General features: G+C 36.0%; 1 protein-coding gene and 1 non-coding gene across 4 annotated transcripts in view; both read left to right on the top strand.

Moving 5' to 3' along the window:
* ZCCHC2 (zinc finger CCHC-type containing 2) overlaps positions 1-20,143 on the top strand; it is a 58,598-nt gene extending 38,455 nt beyond the window's left edge. Inside the window, exons 7-14 of one of the 3 annotated variants that reach the window (XM_063077176.1) lie at positions 1,040-1,123; positions 2,676-2,733; positions 5,091-5,226; positions 6,758-6,822; positions 7,221-7,315; positions 11,845-11,973; positions 15,622-17,115; positions 18,072-20,143. In XM_063077176.1, coding sequence (XP_062933246.1) covers positions 1,040-1,123; positions 2,676-2,733; positions 5,091-5,226; positions 6,758-6,822; positions 7,221-7,315; positions 11,845-11,973; positions 15,622-17,115; positions 18,072-18,139 — 2,129 coding nt within the window. In that variant the 3' untranslated portion in view covers positions 18,140-20,143. Of the gene's footprint in view, positions 1-1,039; positions 1,124-2,675; positions 2,734-5,090; positions 5,227-6,757; positions 6,823-7,220; positions 7,316-11,829; positions 11,974-15,621; positions 17,116-18,071 lie in introns of all 3 variants that reach the window. The other 2 variants (XM_063077177.1, XM_063077178.1) reach the window with 2 other exon arrangements.
* Positions 12,335-12,439, top strand: LOC134362250 (U6 spliceosomal RNA). The gene has a single exon (XR_010021531.1). It is a non-coding gene; the product is annotated as a U6 spliceosomal RNA (small nuclear RNA).
* Positions 20,144-20,593: the final 450 nt, after the last annotated feature.

Genomic DNA, 20,593 nt, shown 5'->3' on the forward strand with positions numbered 1-20,593 from the left:
ATCAAAGCACAAATTTAAATTTTTAATTCAGATTAACAGGCTGCCCAGGAAAATTCACTCTATTGAGGAGTACTACAGATGTAAATAGTAGAAAACTCATCTGTAGGGCTTGACTATATTTACATTGCATGAGCAATGCTAAACAGGTTGATGGATTTTGTTTTAAGGTTATAAAATTAAAGTTCTTACAGAAAAAAACAATTTGGGATCGTGGGAAACTTAGCATAACGTTCATGCATGTCTGAGTTGTCTCACCAACGAACACATCATCAAGGTTTGTTTGCACATACAGTTTTTGAAAAATTGATAGTTCTTTTTTTTCCCCCTGGGACAGAGAAAGCGACACTATATAACCCAACAGCTAACACTGAGAAAACAGTGTTAAACTTCTAAATGACTTAAGATGTGGAGTGGAATTCTGGAATCCTGCGGGTCTATATTTTAATGAGGAAGTAATCCATTGCTGTCGAAATGTGTTTTCTGGGGTCAGTGCTAGTCCACAAATTGCTTGTCACTGGTCTGTAATACTTGTAGAAGAACAGAAATTGAGTAGACACTGAGAGACTTTTGTAGCAGTTTGATGTTGCCTCAACATTATTATTTTAAAAAGGAACATCCACAACAAAGTGTACGTTTAGAAAAATAAAAACAAAATTCTTACTACACCACAGATGTTTGTGAAGCACCCATCTAGTCCATTGTCTCATTTTGCACCCAAGCATGCTGGGGCTAACAGATGTGAAACAATGTGCCCAGTTCGCATGGCTCTTAGGGAACAGCTGGCTCCATGATTCAGGGCCCCACTTACAGTCTAGTGTTTTGTGCTATGTCATCTTGCTTTCTTAAAGGTCCTAACTAGTAGAAATGTTCTCTTCACCACTAACCCTCCACTCTCATCTTCCTTGGGGGAGAGGGGTAATAATCATTATATATTTTTTAATCTCTTATTATAATTCTCCTACAATGTTAACAAATACATTTCTAAAATGTTAAATGAATACTTAACATTCCTAAAATATTAAATGAATACTTCCTGCAGATAATTTACAATCCTCTCTGAAGACTTCTAAGATATTAGAACACTTAAAAGAAGATAGCTCAGAAGCTTCAAGTCAAGAAGAAGGTAAATGTGGTTTCACTGGAATAAGTCATTCTGCCTGATGTTGGCACAGGGACAGAACAGATTAAAGAGCTGAGAAACAGATGGGAATTGGAATGTGACAGAGGTGGCGTTATGAATAAGTGGTGAAAGAATAGACTATTGAGCAAATGGTGTTGGCACAATTAACTTGACATGTGAAAAAATATATATAATTAGAGTCCTCTTTACATCATGCACAAAAATTTCAAGTGAGTAGCAACTTATGTAAAATGTGAACTTTATAATCTGAGAAGCCTTTCTTGAACAAGGCAGAGCACAGCCGTAGTAGAGATTTTACTAAATTAGAGTTTACATATGACAAAGGAAACCACATAGTTGGAAGATAATCTACAGACTGGGAGATGATGTTTGCAGGATATTTACAGGTAAAAGCCAATCTATCCAACTATAGAAGGATCCTCCTTTAAAAAAAAAAAAAAAAAAGAAAATCATTCAGAAAGTCAGCCCAACAAATATATGGGAAAAAGACATAAATAGGTAATACACAGAAGAAGAGACTTGAACAGCCATTAGACAGTGTGCAGCCTCACTTGTAATAAAAAAAAAAAAATACAGATGAAAACAGTGATATTATTTCATAGTTATCGGGTTGGCGAACCGTTTTCGTGTCTGCCATTATCAAGGATATGAAGTAGTGAGAACTCATGCACTACTGATGGGGATATAAATTGGCACAACTATTTTGGACAGAAATTTGGCACTATGTATTGAAGTTGGAGATAATTTTATGCTGCTGTCCAGCGATTCTGTGTCTATGAAAATTGTTACACATGTGCTCAAGGGGACATGGATGGGGATGCACAGCAGCAGCATTGTTTATAAGAACAAATATCAGGAAATTGCCTGGCAGCTTCAGATATTAATAAAATTACAAATAAATCATGGTATATTCATGCTAGGTGGCAGTTAAAATAAGATATTTATAGTATATTCAGACATGCAGTACCACCGTATGTGTTCATGAGCATACATACACACGGGTAGTTAAAAACTTGCACTAGAAAGTTTCAACATAGTAGGTACTAGTTAACCTCTATGGAGGGAGGTGAACGGGAGGAGGAGGACTTTTAGTAATATGTGATATTTTGTTTCTTTAAAAAAAAAAAGGCAAACAGAGAAGTCTGGGATGTGGGTGTACATGGGCGTGTGTTATATTAATATGTAGATTTTTTTGAATAGTTGAAACACTTCTGTTTTTAATGGTAAAAAAAGTTCTACTTGAAAGTGAATGTTGTCGTTTTGCAGTAGGTATGCTCTTTTTTAGGCTTTCATAGTTTTGGACAAGATTGATTTGCTGTTAGGTAGAACACATTTGAGAGGATATTTAAGGTAATTCAGTAGCTTATTGTATCTTTGAAAAATTGCTGCTTTAAGATATTTTCTGTGAGAAATGCCTAGAAATGTTCTACACAGTCTGTCACTGCTGTTATGATTGCATACATTAGTAGCATCCTTTTGGATTTTTGCTGCAGCATTTAGTGTGATAACTTAATTACTTTTTCATCTACTCTAGATGTGGTACAGCACACCATAATCCACAAGAAACATACTGGAAAAAGTCCCGTTGTGAAGTAGGTGTTTAATTTTTAAAATGTAAATGCCTTTCTGCATTTTTAAATTGGTATAACATTTAAATTACTGATATACTTGGTTATAATTCTGCTGTTTTGCTATTTGCATTTTATTTGTCCCACCTTTTCTGTTTCCTTTTCTCTCCTTTATTACTTTCTTTTGGGTTGTGTTTTGTTCTGCTTTTCTCTTCTGTTAGCCTTGATAGTTATACATTGTTTTTCTGTTCTTCTATGGGTTATCCTAGAGATTACATTATTAGAGTCTAATATTACTTTGTGCTTGTACCATTTCCCAAACAATTTTGAGAACCGTAGATCACTGTAACCTCAATTATCTCCTCCTGATTTATAAGTCATAGCTGTCATGCATTTTAATTCTATATATAATTTTAAACCCCATGAAATCTCATTTAGATTTAACCATTCCCTTGCTCTTCATTCTGTCCTGTGTCTAAGCATCCACCTGCAATCATTTTCCTTCTGATGAAGAACACTTGAATATTTCCTGTAGTCACATCTGCCAGTGACGAATGCACTTAGTTTTCATCTGGAAAAAAAGTGGTTTTTTGGCCTTCATTTTTGAAAGACCTTTCTGCTGAATATGGGATTCTAGGTTGGCAATTATTTTCTGTTAGCTCTTTGAAACTATAGTTTCATTGTCTTCTGGTTTTGCACCTTTCATCATATCCTCTTAGCCCACCTCTGCTTTCTTGTGCAGATCATTTAAAATCATTTATGTGATTTCTGACTCACATCACATTAGTACTGTCTCCCACAAGACTTTCCACATTCTGCCTCAGGGCCTTTGCTGATTCTGTGAGAGTCAGCTTCCTATCTTTAGGTAGATAACTCTTAGAGGTCCCAGCAGCTTCGAGCCCCTGATGCTTATAGTGCCAACCTCAATAATGGACCCTTCATTGGAGTCCTTTGCTGTTTCACACTCCTCACTCTCTTGCTCCCTGCTTTCTGGGATCACCTCCTAAATAAACTACATCATTCCGGACTCCTACTTTTGAGGAAAACTCAAGCTTAAGATATCTGGCATCCATTGTTGCAATCTTATTGTTGCTCTTTTGAAGGTGATGTGCTTTTTCCTCTCATTGCTTTTAAGTTTTTCTCATTGTATGGGTTCAGCAGTTTTCCTGAGATGTGTCTTGTAGCTTTCTTTTCATAAATTCTGTTTCTTGAATCTCTCTTCAAATACGGTTTCTGCGCTATTCTCTTGCTCCCTCTTCTAAGACTCCAAGTCTCTGCATATTAGACTTCTTGCCATGTGCCACGTGTCTTTTAAACATTTTTTGCTTTCCATCTTTTCCCCCCTCTCAGTGCTTCAGTCTATTTTCTTCTGAGCAAATTTCTTCACTGATTTTCTTCATTTCCCATCCATTGAGTTCTTGATATCAGTTTATTTTTTACTTCTAGAATTTAAATTTGGTTCTTTTTAATATTTTTCAGAACTCATCCAAAATTCTCAATTTATTGTATTCATTGATCATGTTAAGCGCTGTTATATGGAAATCCATGTCCAATAACTTCATTATCTGGATTCCCTTGGGAATGTTCTGTTGTCTGTTTCTTTTGGTTTTCAGTCACATTATTCTGTCCCTTCATATACCTAGTTATACACAGTGCTTAGTACAGCAGTTCTCTCAAGACACGGTGTTATGTAAGTATATTAGTCTGTTTCCGTTGCTTATAACAGAATATCTGGAACTGGGTAATTTATACGAAAATGAAATTCATTGCTTACAGTTTTGGAGGCTTGGAAGTCCAAAGTCCAGGGAACACATCTGGTGAGGGTCGTCTTTGGTGGCTTTATAGCAATGCAGGTCTCACATGGCAGAAAATGGTGGAGCAGAGAGAGAGAGAGACTCTCATGTGCTCTTCTTTTAAAGCCCTCAGAACCATGCCCACAACCACCACTAAACCATCAGCTTAATCACCTCTTCAAGGTCCACCTTTCAGTTACCATAATAGGATTTCCTGCCCTCAGCAGTTACAGCAGGAATTAATCTTCTAATATTTGGACTAAGGGGGACACAAATCAATCCGGAGCAGTAAGCCTCTCTGTTCCCAACTGTAAGTGGTGTAGGCCGACCACCATAGCACAGAGTCTAAAGGCAGAATGTACATTTGTTATTAGTTTTTTTAGAGACAGGTATTAATTATAAAACTTATAGCTGTTTATTTCTCATAGTATAATTTTTTTCCTTTGTCCTGTCACTTGGCATTCTATTTAAAAAAAACAAAATCAATATATCAAAGAAAAGGTTACTGTAGCTTCTTCATTGAAATGATATATCAGGTTAGATTATTGAGGACACATTTTCATACTTTCATAAATTTTCTTTTGATAGCAATGTTGGTACAAGTTGTTCCCCATTGGATGGGCTTACCATGCAATATTCTGAACAGAACGGAATTGTGGATTGGAGGAAGCAGAGCTGCACCGCCTTTCAGCACCCAGAGCACTGTGTGACCTTAGCTGACCAGGTATATGGGGGTTTTGTTTTAGTGCCATATAGTTAAAGCATGTTATTCTATAAAAAACATTGAGTTCTATAAGCATTCAGTCAGATAGTATAGCTGGTAAGAAGAAATGAAAGAATGTTTAAGTGTTCGATTTTATTCTTAACTGGTATATGTGATCTAAGCTCTTCTGAAACCTGAAAAGGTATATTTAGATTACTTTTATTGCTTGTGTAAAATTAGTACACTTTACTATGACACCTAAAATGTTTATTGTAACTAAGGTACATTAAATTGTTATGCCAAATTTTTTTTGGTCTTGAGAGAATTATTCACATTTCAATTACTATCTTGCTATTGGTGATGTAAATTTTCAAACTGACCTTTCTTCATGACTATTTGAACTGATTTACTAGCACTCCTGAATGTAATTAAGGAATATTTGCTTTCTTAGAAATTAGGTGTGATCAGAAAGCAGAATGCTCTCATGTATATTTAGCATATATGGTACCACAGATAATGGGGAGAAATATATATGTTACAAATATGGAACAAACCTGCCTGGAGAATTGATTTGTTAACCTAATTTTATCTCCGGCTAACACTCAGATCCAAATGTTAACTCTTCCTGGAGTGTGTTTTTATGGACTAAAGAACTGAAGCATATTCTGAGAAATTGTAGGCTGTCTCATAATTAATGGCCTATTTTCAAAGGCCATCTGATTATACTTTTCTTCCCTCTACTCAGTGCCAGTGCCAGCCTCTCAGATTCTCAGAGTTGACAAAATTGTGTGTTGTCACTTTTATCAAACTGAACTTTAAAAGAATACTAGTAAACCTATAGCAAATCCCAGTCACTTGATTGTGTTTTATTTTGTAGTCAGGGAAAGGAATGTAGGTCTGTATTAGTCTGTTTCTGTTGCTTGTAGCAGCATACCTGAAACTAGGTAATTTATAAAGAAATAGAATTTATTTATTATAGTTTCAGTGTCTGGGAAGTCTGAAGTCCAGGGAACACATCTAGTGAGGTCCTTTTCCTGTTGGTGACTCTGTAGTGATGCAGGATATCACATGGTGCAATGGCTGAGCAAGAGAGCTGAGCTTCTCACTCACTCTCCTTGTAAAGCCATCAGAACGACACCCATGACCACCATTAAACCATCAGTGGATTAATCCATCATCTAAGGCATGGTGCTCACAATCTAATTATCTCAAAGTTCCCATCTTTCAGTTACCTTAGGAGAATTTTCCACCCTCTTAACACTGTCACAGTGGAGATTGTTTCAATGAGCTTTGGTAGGGGCATTCAATCCACAGCAAAGTTCATTTTAACAGAAAAATAGAAAATATGTTTTTCTCATGATTAATATGGAGTATTTGTCATAGAATATGTGAATTTTAGTGGTTCAGGTAGATGACTTCAAAACAGATGAAAATGAGTATGTGTTATAATATACAAGTGGGAATATGTCACTTTAATGTTTGATGGAATAAAATACCTACATCAGTGTGGTTTGGCTGTAGTTTGATTTGTCTTTTTATTCTTTCTGCTTAGCATTCTGCTGAAAAACGAAGCTTATCTTCAGTAAATAAGAAGAAAGGAAAGCCACAAATAGAAAAGTAGGTTCAATTTAATGTTTCCAGCAAAGGAGATAAGTAAGGAAAGACAGCATGTAACATTTGATTGTGGGCATGTTTAACTTATATAATATAAATAGTATTTTTTTTCCCTTAGTGTTCTTTATATTTTAAATTTTGGACTTTATTTTTTTAGCTCAAAATAACATATACAGGTGATAAAAATAAAGTTATTGTCAAATACTATACCTGTTTTCAGTTTGGAGGGCAAAACTTTCAACTGTACGCTAATGGGTATATATTATTTGTATTTAGATTATTCTTTACTAAAACTTTTTTTAATTATAGAAGAGTCTTGAGGGGAATTTTAGTAATACTGTGCTTACTTTGTTTGGTAGGGAACCTTATTAAAAATGTGGTAATGTGTACATTTGGTTTAGGGAGAAAATTAAGAAAACTGACAACAGATTGAATAGTAGAATAAATGGTGTTAGACTCTCCACTCCTCAGCATGCCCATGATGGTACTGTGAAAGGTAAGAAAGTTTTTTGTGCAAATACCCATCACTTAAATATAGTCAGCATAATACTTATATTAGCAGCTATTGCTGCATGTCAAATTCTACTTCATAATTTACCTTGCATTTGTGTGAACAGCAATTTCCAAATTAAACAGTCCTGAAATTAATGGAGTTAATTTGGGAAATATAAATCAGCCACAGAGGTGAACATTTCCTCTGCCTCTATTGTCCTTACCTGCCTTTCCCTTACTACAGTGGCAGCAGTCTCCCAGCTTGTTTCCTTCTTAAGCCAGTTCCTACCCCAGAGGCCATGGAGGATCTTTTCTATAGCTACGTAGCTGACTTTTGATAGTCTGGACATGTTCCTATGTAAAGTAGTTTTTTAGAATATTGTTGACTTTTTTTCATGATTTAATAACTGTCCTTTATCGAGTTTTATGGAACTTTAAGGGAATTCTGATTTTTTTTTTTTAATATTTGTTATACTAGATTTATATGGCTTCCATTTGGTATACTAGATTTATATCTAAATTTGATGTACTAGATTTATATGATTTCCATTTACCCACCATGATTTTAAGGTCAGGCCAACATTTATTTTTAAGTTCAGGGTCTATTTGACTGAGAAATGCTCCGTTTGCTGCCTCATTGATTACTTTTCTGTGTTTTGTTTACCTTTACTATTAAGAGTAAAGATAAAGAACAAAGACCTCTGGAGGATGTTTTGTCTATGTGTGCACCTGACACATTTGTTGACTGTTCAACAAACAAGGATTTTTTAATTTAAATTTTATTCTAATGTTAGCACATTCAGTTGTGATGCAATATAAATAACCAGAATATACTCGTATTTCTTAAATGGAGAATGTTTTTAAACTAGATGTTTGTATAGAGAGACTGAATAGTGATAAAAGAAAAATGGTTACCTTTTGGATCTAAAATCATCTAGCCACTCATTGAATCAACTGAACTGGGGGGAAATGACATGGGAAAAAACTCATCTTATGTATAAAAGGATCTATTTCCAGGAGTGTGTTGTAACACTTTACTATCTCTGAGGTTGCCTATGGTGATGGCAGCTAAATGAGGAAGATGAGAGGTCTCTGTCGGTGGATGACTGGAAATAGTTTCTGACAGGTCTCGCTGTCTCTGTTCTGTCCTCTTCTAGTTCATTTTCTGTACTGCTACCTGATTTGTTTTCTAAGGTACATACGAAATTGGGTCATTCTGCTGATGAAATTTCTGTCAAGCATATACCACCTTGCATAAAAGATCATTCTGTTTCCGTCTAACATTATTTGGGAGCTACTCCTTACCAAAGAAGTTTGTGATTCTTTCCTTTTTAGCTCATATTTCCAGAGGAAAAGCACGTGGACTTTGATCAGAGCCAGCTGTGGGTTTGAATCTTGTGCTCTTCCAGTTTCTTAAATGCATGGCTTCTCTGAAGCCTTTGTTTTCTCATTTTAAAAACCAGAATAATGCCTATCTCACCATAAGAATGAAATGTAGTAACATATGAAAAGCATTCAGCTAGTACTGATTACCTAGGTGTTCGATAATGTAGTTCCTTTTCCCTGTTCGAATAAGTTAGAAGAGAACATACATTGTATAGGTTATTACAGACTTTGCAACAACATCCCAAGCTCAAGTTTTTTTTCCCCCTTTATCTCTTAATATGCAAGTGTTATGTAAGTCTCAGGATTTTTGATTAAACTAAACCTTATTCTGTTTTGTCCTCTGTAAATCTCACTAATTCATATATACTTATACTTATGGAGTATGACTGTGAATAAAATATATTTTGTATAGCTTACCGATGTCAAATGTAGCTCAGATGTATGCCAACTCCAACTTAAAAGGGTTTTTTTTTTTAATTAATTTTCCTTTGAAATTTTAAGGTACCAAGAAAGAAATTGCCTTTAAGCATTCAGTAAACTCAAGATATATTTAAAGTTTCTTTTCTTATGGAACAATAGCTCATATCAAAATATAGGTACTATATTGAAGCTGGAAATACTGGGTTCTTATTAGTAGGTTGTTCAGATCTTTAAGTAATGCATTCTAGCTTAAGATATGTATTCTTTTAATTTTCTGAAATTTACTGCTGATTTTAGATTTAACTTGTATTTTTGAGTAATAATACATTCACATAGCTCAAAATTCCAAAAGTACAAAAGGGAACAAGATAAAGACACCTTACTGCCTTCCTCCATGTTGTCTCCTCCCAAGAAGCAGTCGGTGCTGTTAGTTGTTTATATTCTTTGCAGTGTATTTTTTTTAAAAACCCAAGTTTTGTGTCTCTCTTGAGTCTGTGCAGCACCTTTTATAGATCGTGAAGAACTCTATTTATCACCCCATTTTTTTCTTCCACCCCACTCTTCTGTTGCTGATTGTGACACCAAAAAAATTGTGGGGAAATGAGGTGATTGACCTCTCAATTTCTCTTAAAAGATTTTGAATAATCTAAAGGTCTCCAGCTTCCTTTAGTAACCCAGATGATGGATGTGGTTCTATCACCTGTGATTAATCCAAATGGTTCTTAATTCCATAACAAACTTCTGTTGGTCATAATTACCAATAACCAGAATTTTTGTCATTAGAAAACTGACATGGTTTTTTGTTTTTTGTTTCCTTAACCATGTGCAAGACCTTTTATCATTTGAGACATGATAAAACATTTTAAAGTTTGTATCTCTATTTAAAAGAGCCATTTGTGGAGTATCCTTTGGCATAATTGTTTTATCCTCACTTGCTGAATCTCTAGAAGGATTACATGGTTTCTGATCATAAAAGTTCCCAAGGCTCTACACAATTCTGAAACACCTTCTAAATCATCAAAAAAGAGATTATGTTTAGTATAGATTTAAAATTTATGTATTTAGTTCTTTGCTATATACTAAATTGCAGTTTCCAATTTGGTGATTAGAATATTCAGTAGCTAGTACAATATGAACAAATAGTTTCATAAATTTTGCCATTTGGAGAAATAGCTTCTTTTTCTTTTTTTTAACGTATTCTAAAACTTGTTCTTTGAAATTTCAAGGACTCCATTATAGTTTCACTGTCTGAGATTTAGTGAACACTACTTTAGTGGTTCCCTCTTAGTCTATCATTTCTGGTTTGAGAATATCTTATTGAATCTTTTATTCTCCTAATCTTTAGATTGCTCATTTTGTTATATGCTGGTTGAAATATTTATATACAGGATTTCTGTATGTGCTACAGTTTTGTAGGTTTCATCTTCATTGGTCCAATTTAATGCCAGGTTTGGCCACTGTGGTACATTAGGTTGTCTTCAAACAGCCATTGGTGTTGACTTGCATCCCTTTCTTTAGTTGTCATGACTGGTAATTCAGAGTCTATTATTGTGGATAAGTGTACTCCAGATTACTTATCTGTAAGATTATTACTTGCCCATGTAACTCTCTGCCACTTTCCTTATAGCTTCAAAAGATTTTGTGCAGTTTTCCCTTGGCAGTTTGGCATTTAATTTATTACCCGAAAGGAATTAGCAACATCTGCATTCTTTCTTTATTTTTCTTCAGTATTCATCCATCATTTGAGTGGCTGGACTAGGCTAGTTCGTCTTTAACATTCTTGACACTGTCATAAATTTATCTTTTCAAGACACAGGTTAGTCAACTAAATTGGTCATTACTCAAAATCATGTTTTGCCTAAATGGTTAATAATCATTACATTTAATGAAAATGGTTCACTCATCCATAGTTCTCAAGAACCTTGGAATCCCTTATATTTGGATTTATACTCTAAACATGTATTGAATGCTTGCTATAAGGCAGAAGCTATGCTAGCTACTGGGTTTACAAAAATGAATAGAACAGTTCCCTAAGTCTGGGCCAATGTAGAAATGTCCAGTAGTAGATACACCAATAATCTCTCCTTATGTGCTCAAAACAGATACTGTACCCCACCCCAACACCACCTCAGCGTAGGCTTGGTCTTTGGGTATAACTCACAGGTCTACTCAGTCTACTAGATGAGAAGCATCTTATTCTTTTAATACTCAGGCCTAGTAATTTTAGCTGAATAGGCATTTTGGCAGTTTGTTCTGTTCTTGAGTTCTTTTAAAAAATGAATTTTCCAACACACTCTAAAGCGTTAAAAAATCTAGACTTAGAAAATGGCTCAAAGTAATATTATTGGGCAGACTTTATAAAGAACCTTAACTCTGATTTTTTTTTAGTAAGATTAACTTGTTCTTCTATGCCTTTTAGGAATGTATTTATCAATTATTTGCAATTAAAATTGTGATTTAATATGAATTTTTATTTAGGTCAAGGACAAGCTTTTTAGGTGGTTGTAGGAACACTGAAAAAAAATATCTGTAGCTATGACTAATTTCTAATGGTTCAATTTGTTGTGTTGTATTTTGGTGGAAGGCCAGTATGAGGATCAGAACCCTTGACCTTGGTGTTATAACACCACACACTACTAACTGAACTAACTGGCCAGCCTGCTAATGGTTCAATTTAGAAATTAACTACTTAAAATGATTTTTTAAAAATAGAGTTGTTATTTTTAGATGTGAATTTGGACATTGGATCTGGACATGACACATGTGGAGAAACATCTTCAGAGAGTTACAGTTCCCCATCTAGTCCACTACATGATGGAAGAGAAAGTTTTGAAAGTGAAGAAGAAAAAGACAGAGGTTTGCTTTTTGGAGGGGGTTTGGGGTGAGGGGGATATGTGTTGTCTCTTAAAGTCAAACAAGGAATTTTGTTCTTAAAAATGCCAGTATTGATTTTAAATTTAATTGGTATAAAGGGTGTCTTATTGACCATTGCCTTAGTAGTTCCTGGCAATGTTGGTTTTATAAACTTAACTTCACTGTGTATGAAATTAAATAGGAGACAGGATCATAACAAAATGTTAGTATAGAAAGGTTGAAAATGTGTGTTGTTAGATGCGTATATGTTTGTACATTTTATGTCTTCCTGATTTACCCTTTTATCATTAAAAGATATCCTTCTTTCTCTCTAGTAACAATTGTTGTCTTATAGACTATTTTGGTGCTCGCTTCATCAGCACACATACTAAAATTGGGATGATAGAGAAGATTAACATGGCCCCTGCCCAAAGATAACATGCAACTTTGTGAAGCATTCCATTTTTTTTTTTTAAGTCTATTTTGTGTGATTGTAATATAGCCAGTTCAGCTCCTTTTTGGGTACCACTTGCATAGTACTTCATTTTCTATCCTTTTACTTTAAACCTATCTGTGTCATTAAATCTAAAGTGTGTGTCTCTTGTAGACAATATACAGTTAGATCATGGTTTTTTAATCCATTCTCCCAATCTCTGCCATTTGATCTGTTTAGTCCATTTACATTTAATGTGATTACTGATAAGGTAGGATTTGTCTGCCACTTTATTTTCTGTATGTATTATGTCCTCGTACATAAGATTTCTCCTTGTACAGGGCTCCAAGTAAGCTAACAGTGAGAGCTTAGGGCCTTCTCAGGTCTTTCCTGGATTCCCAGGAAATAATTTTCTAGATTCCCAGGAATATATAGAAGCTTTTCAAAGCCCCATGTGGACTTCTCATTCCCCATTTTTTCGTTTTAAGTTTTTTGGTCAACTTCTTGTTAGCCCCAATAGGTAACGCTGCCTTAGACAGCCCCTTGTTAAACAGGTGCCACTGAATAATTATGACAAATGTCCTGTAGGTCAGAGGCTGTTAATGCAAACTAAGTGCAAGCTGCCAGATAAGTCACTAGTGACAGTTCTTTGGTGATGGGGCTTTGGGAGAACTCCTTCTAGAGGCTGCTAGACTGTTAGTTTATAGGGATACTTCATGGCTGGCAAGTGGTGTGGGATGGAGTGGGTGGGATTACAGCAAGGTAAAATGCTATAAGGCTCTCTGTTCTTACAAGATTCAGCAATAAATCTTGAATAAACACCCCTCAGGTTACTGCAAGCCTGTAGTTAATTTCCAGAGTACTGAAAAAGTTGATTTTTGACAATTTTTGCCAGAGTTCTTGTTGCTTTTATGGAGGGTGGATTATTGGAGATCCTACTCCATCATTATTGTCTGTAAGTGAGATCTCCCTGAAAATGTATATGTTGAGGATGTTGTTCTTTACACATAATAACATCTGATTGGTAACATTTTGGTTATATGGTATATCTATGCTGGTGTGCAATATCAAGTGATTTCTCTTGGGCTGTCTAACAAACTATAGAGATGTTAGACCACACCATTTCAGCCAAGCGTGGTTTCTTCTTGGGCAGTCTGCATCTCTCTGGGACTTTAAGTTCTGTGTTACAAAATTAGGTCATGTCTTAGGAAGCTATACATTAATGTTGTTACATCACATACAATTAAAGTCAGTCTTTACTTTGCAGTTATTTTGTAGTCGTACCAGATGTAGTATGTAGTGACCCTAACACTAATTCTACTAATCTGAGACAACACTACACTTCTGATCTACAGTTTCCTCATGAAAGAAGAAAAAATACCTTCTCACAGAGCTACTACGGAGCTTACATGAGAGCATTTTTATGCCTTCCTCAGATAGGCAAGCTTTTAGTATGGTTCATTGCACATGTTATGTTTGATTCTGTAGGATGTACAAATGATTCTGTGGCTCTTTAATTCACACTGCACACTTGGCCTTTGTTTTCAGGTTACGTCTGTATACTTGGGTAACTTTGCCACATCCTCTCTCTGTCATCTGATAGCATAAGTTGGTGGGCCCATGTGGAAGAACTTACTCTTTTTCAGATCGGCTCAGATATTAAGTGATAAAATGAGTCTTCTGTTGATGAAAGAACCACCTAAGGTTCTCTCAAACCAGGAAAAATATCCACCATGACAGAGTTTTGATCATTTTTAGAATTTTGAGCACATGAAAAGGTTGCTTTGAAAATGTTGTTCCTATTGGTTGAAATGGTGTCTTGAAATATAAGACCACTCTGTAAATCCCTATATGAGTCCTTAAAATGCTCAGAAAACCATTTGGGACCATTTCAAATCATGGGGCCATTTGCTATGACTTAAGATTTAAACAAAGCCTAATTTCACGTAGAAATTTAATGGACCATCTGAAAAATGTTTTAACTTCTTTTGAACTTAATTTATCTTTAACTTTGCACTGGTGGGATGGTACAGATATAATGCCTTAAATAAGTTACTGATTTTGCATACTTTTTGTTTTGCAAAATTTGGCAAGAAACACCGGAGTTAATCTAGTAGAGGAAGTTTATGCTAGAATCATTCCCTCATTCATTTAATCTCATCTCTCCAATATGAATTAAAATAGTTGAATGAATTAATAACACTGTTGACATTCTTTGTCAATAAGTAGCTTCCATTTAACCTTTCTCCAGAGAGACTAATTTGCTTTTAGTATTCTGTCTGAAAATTTTTTAACATTTTAAGCTGAATATAACTACTTATCTTAATAAATACAAACATTTTAAATACCTTCTGCAATTCAGCTTACATTTATGAACAGAAAGATTTTTTAAATGGGCACTACATTTGATTGAATGGTCTGTGTGCACATCAGTGCCATATCTGCGTTTATGATATTTAAATCCAAATTGGGAATTATAGTTTATCCTTTGGCCCCTTTATACCAAAAGCTGGGAAGTTCAGAGAAAGTCTAGATTAAAGTTATTTCTGTATACAGCATAAGAGTGATACAGTAGCAAAAACAAATGCAGTTCATTTTTGTATCTGCCATTTTGATGTTTTGATTTTGGAAAAATGGTGATGCTCTCATGTTGGCTGTGCTTCTCACATTCTGGCATATTCATTTTATAACTAGTAGTAGCTTTAAATCTTCTTTTCCCCAGTGAAATATTTAGTAGTAAGAATATTTATTCCATTCTAAAAAAAAAACTCTCTTCTTGTTCCCTACCTCTGGATTGTCTTGAATGAGCTCTTTTAAATTATGTCATTTATCTGAGGCAAACTGAAGACCTTGGGTTTGCCAGTATAGAATATAAATCAAGTAGGTTGCCTAAAATTGACTGAGGGTTAAAAGTATCTAATGCTTTTCATAATAATAAGGTGGTATTAAATAAATCTGCTTTATACTGTGCTTTTATTTAGTCTCCAAATAAGTTTTATATTGTTTTGCTTATAGCCCCATGGTTTTAAAACAAAGCATGTATATAATGATGATCCATAGAAAACCAAAAATTAAGAGTCAGCTTGTGTACAGTAAGAAAACATGATAGAGGGACACATTTCAAACTTCAGAGTTAATTTTAATTATAAATTTTATTTCTAGCAAGAAAGATGGGAGTTATGCTTGTGTTAATATCTATTTATATTTGTTTCCTTTAGACACAGACAGCAATTCTGAGGATTCTGGGAATCCATCAACAACCAGGTTTACAGGTTATGGTTCTGTCAACCAGACTGTCACTGTCAAGCCACCTGTTCAAATTGCATCACTAGGAAATGAGAATGGAAGCCTTTTAGAAGATCCCTTAAACTCACCCAAGTATCAGCATATTTCTTTTATGCCAGCTTTGCACTGTGTCATGCACAGTGGTGCCCAGAAGTCTGAAGTCGTCGTTCCTCCACCCAAATCTGCTGATGGCAAAACAATAGGAATGCTTGTTCCTAGTGCTGTTGCTATTTCTGCGATAAGGGAGTCCACAAATTCAACCCCTGTTGGAATACTAGGACCAACAGCTTCTACTGGAGAATCAGAAAAACACCTTGAATTACTGACTTCCCCTTTACCTATTCCGTCAACCTTCCTTCCACATAGTAGTACACCTGCTTTGCATCTAACATTTCAGAGGCTAAAATTGCCACCACCACAGGGATCTTCTGAGAATTGCACAGTTAACATCCCACAACAACCAACCGGAAGTCTGAGCATCGGATCACCAAACACTGCCTTTATTCCTGTCCATAACCCAGGTAGTTTTCCAGGATCTCCTGTTGCTACCACGGACCCCATCACAAAATCTGCATCCCAAGTGGTAGGACTAAATCAAATGGTGCCTCAAATTGAGGGAAACACAGGGACAGTCCCTCAGCCTACCAATGTGAAGGTAGTTCTTCCAGCAGCTTGCCTCTCAGCTGCACAGCCACCAGCTTCCTACACCTTACCAGGCTCTCCCCTTGCTGCCAGTGTGTTACCCAACCAGAATTCCAGTGTGCTCAACACAGCAGCAACTTCCACCCAGCCAGCGAGTGCAGGCATCAGTCAGGCCCAGTCTACTGTTCCTCCCGCAGTTCCTACCCACACCCCAGGCCCTGCCCCAAGCCCAAGCCCTGCTTTGACACACAGTACTGCGCAAAGCGACAGCACATCTTACATCAGTGCTGTAGGGAACACGAATGCTAATGGGACAATAGTGCCACCACAGCAGATGGGCTCGGGTCCTTGTGGTTCCTGTGGGCGGAGGTGCAGCTGTGGGACCAATGGAAACCTTCAGCTAAATAGTTACTATTATCCTAATCCCATGCCCGGACCAGTGTACCGATTCCCGCCGTTCTTCACTCTGCCATCCATTTGCAATGGTAGCTACCTCAACCAAGCACATCAGAGCAATGGAAACCAACTTCATTTTTTTCTGCCTCAGACTCCATATGCAAATGGACTGGTACATGACCCAGTCATGGGGAGCCAAGCCAATTATGGCATGCAGCAGATGGCAGGATTTGGGAGATTCTATCCTTCATATCCAGCACCTAATGTAGTTGCCAACACCAGTGGTTCGGGGCCCAAGAAGAATGGGAATGTCTCATGTTACAATTGTGGTGTAAGCGGACACTATGCACAGGACTGTAAGCAGTCATCCATGGAGGCCAATCAACAAGGTAATCACAGTAACTCCCAGAGGACTTGTTTTTGAGTTCATCCGTTTCTCCTTCCTTTCCTTACTGAATGTGATTCTGTTATAGCAGAAAGAAAGATCTGTTTGTGTGTTGTTTATGGATGTTGTGTTTTCAGTGGCAAATCGTAAAATACAGCCGTAAAAATCTAGTGTAGATCCAGGTCACACAGAGCACAAGGAAATTTAGAGGAATTCAGTTTCCAATTAAGGAATAAACTCTAAAGGCACTTTTCAAGAAATACAATGGGAATTTGCATTATATAATGTTAAACCTCTTGCTTGCAGCACTTTTTTTAGAGCTACAATCTTGTTTCATACAGTAAGCAAAATTTTTAAATGTTGAGAAACTAGAAAGTAATATAGTTATCTGACATGTAAGGTTGTCAGTAACCGTTTAGTATATCTGTGCACAGACAGCTGGCCTCATGCATATTCCCCCATGCTCCCCTTTGCCTTCCCGGAAAACTTTGGGGGGGAAAAAACCAAGATGCTGTTGCAGTTTACAGGAGCAAAATAGTTAAGCACTGGTTTGGGAGTAAGGGAATTTAAGCTAAGTTTATTATTACCACTAGAAAGAAGAAAATGTTCTTACATAAGTGTGAGTCAGATTGCAAATGTACTATTGACCTCAGACTGCTATTTTTCATTTGCATTTAGTCTTTGTCATTTTACCACAATCTTACCAAGTGCGGGGAGTCTTGAATTGGGAGTATATTTCCTTGGTATTCTTAAGGAAGATCAAGTTTGATAGCTTTAGGTTGAACTTAAAGCACAAACTTCATATTACTTTTTAAAGTAATTTTATTTACCATTTTGGAGTGACACTAGTACTGAAGAAGGTGCCTTCTGAAGAGCATGCCCATTTGATATCTTGTAGTGGTTTGTGATGCGTTTCGTTGTAAGCGGTGACTTAGCAGTTCTATATCTTTCCCGTTTTAGGCACTTACAGACTGAGATACGCACCTCCCCTCCCCCCTCCTAATGATACGTTGGATTCTGCAGACTGAAACAAGTAAAGCTTGCCTACTTAATACACTCAAGTGTGGGGAGTCATGGGGTGTGGAGGGGAGGAAAGGAAAGGTATTTTGTTTGTTTCTTTGTCTATACATTTCCTAGATTTCTATGCAGTTGGGATTTTTCATTTCTCTTGTACCAGTGTCCAAAACAAAGAATTCAGTGCTTTTGAGCCTCTGGTCTCCTGGTTCAACAACAGGCTTAATATGTGATACATGTAATTTAAACTTCCAGTCAAACTATCAAAAGGAGAATGTTGATGTGAGCTTTTCTTTTTTTTACACTGAATACTTGCTGTGTGCAATGTTTACTGAATCTTTAAAATTGTGTATTTGACCTTTTTTACAACACTGGTGACATTCGTATGGTTTTTGGAAAAAACAAAAACAAAAACTTTGCTTCTTCCCCAGCTTTTCTCACTTTGACCCTAAATTACACTGTTCTCCCCAGCCACCCTCACACCTTCCCTGGCCTGGGGCAGGAGTAACCAGCAGTGTACTTGCCCACACTTTTGTAAACTGCTCTGCATATAAACCGAGGGCAGAATGTTTCACCTTAATCTTACGGGAGAAATCAAATTCCCAAAATAGTGTGTATATATGTAATAAACAGCATCACATAAATACATATATGCAGTGCTTGTCCAAATAAAAGTGAAAATAAGTGGAAGAGTGAGGAAGATGTCAAACCATATGAAACTGAAAAAATATGACATGTGAAATGGACAAGAAGCTTTTTCTTTAAAAAAAAAAAAAAGGAAACTTTTTACTTCCATCATACGTTTTTTAGCCTGTTGCTTCAGAGAGACACAAAGTGAACATACTGGTGTGAATGTTGTTCTGTGTGCTTGTGTTTGTAATCAAAGTCAACAGCCAATTTTACTTGTCTACCACTGTGTCATGCTCAGAAAGACACTACTTGAGTAAAGATTTCTTCTTTTCCTATACCCACTGTTAAAGTGTTATGTTGTGTTTAAAATGTGTATTGTGTATTGCAATCTGAACAGAAGCTTTGGGTTTCTTCAAAAAGTCAGGTATTTGTTCCCTAAACTGTCTCTCATAGCAAAGTCACTTTTATAACAGTTTACCACTATGCTTGATTATAATGTGAAAGACCGAATTCTGCGTGTAAGATGGTATTAATCATGTCAGTGTCATTGTTACTAAGTTTAATGCTGCTGTTTTAAAAAAGAAGAAAGTTTTTTTTTAAAGCCTATCTATGTACTAAATTGCTTCCAGGTAATTTTTGATTTCCTAAAGTGCACTGAGGTTATCTGGAAGTTTGGGTGTGTTTCTTTGGTAACTGCTGCATTCAACAGCAATGAACAGCTACCACTGCATAGTCATAGGTTTGAGGGTTGCAGGGTTTTGTTTTCCCATTCCTCAGTACGGAGCAGAAATGTTAGATTTTTGTTGTGTGGAGTAACATTGGTATGCAGCAGAGGAACTAAATATTTGGTCTTGGTTCAGAAACCTAACCAATTGCTAGACAAAAAAAAAAAAAAAAACTTGAAGAAAAGAAGCTTAATTTAATGCTTCATGAGTAGCATTTATATTTATAGCACCAATGTACATTTTGAAACTTTCAGGGGTGGGAGTTATGGGGAAGGGGAATGGGTGGGTGTGAAGGGATAGATGAAAGCTTTAATTTAGAAAGAAAAAGTTCAAGTAAAGGAAATTATTTTGATTAAATATATTTTATTTGATCTGGGTATTTTTGGACCACATTATTAAATTAATTGTTAAGCTGCAGTTGAGTTATTCAAGTGAGGGTTTTGATAAGCCATGTATGGACTGCATTGTGAATCACTTGCCAGTTGTACTTTATGGAGCTTATTTTATGATTTAAATACTGTACTGTACATAGGAGGTATGTTACCTTCTCCTTATTTGTATGTTTACCATATACTTTGATATTTGAAATGTTATGTACTGGAAAGGCTACTTATATTTCTAGAAAAGATTGGATTTTATGCAACCTTTTTTCCTTGGATTAACAGCAATAAAAAAATGAAAAACATCTCAAGAATTGTGCCTTATTGCAAATTTTCTAAAAGCGTAAGATACGACATCAAACATGGTAATTTTTTTTTAAAGGATCAACCCATTTTCCTGTAATGTGGGCAATGAAATCCAAAGTTATTTACCATCTGGATGTTCTTCCATTTTTTTCCCCAAATGTGTGACCACTAAAAGAAGGGAGACTGCATTTCTGTGTTTACTGAGCACACTCTGTACCAGAGGCTACCATGGTAACAAGACAAAGTACTCGTCAAAGTAGAGCTTATGTTTCCAGTGTAGGCTGTCCCTCACTGAAAGTGTAAAGGACCTCATTTACTTACTCAAATTTGTAAATATGATTTTGTTAGCCAGGCAACTATCTCGGTACAGTATTGAGGATTTTTTATTTCATTGGTTCTCTTTTGTAATCCAGTCTAAAGTCATAGT

This window comes from Cynocephalus volans, chromosome 13, assembly GCF_027409185.1.
Source record: "Cynocephalus volans isolate mCynVol1 chromosome 13, mCynVol1.pri, whole genome shotgun sequence".
Taxonomy (NCBI): Eukaryota; Metazoa; Chordata; class Mammalia; order Dermoptera; family Cynocephalidae; genus Cynocephalus; species Cynocephalus volans.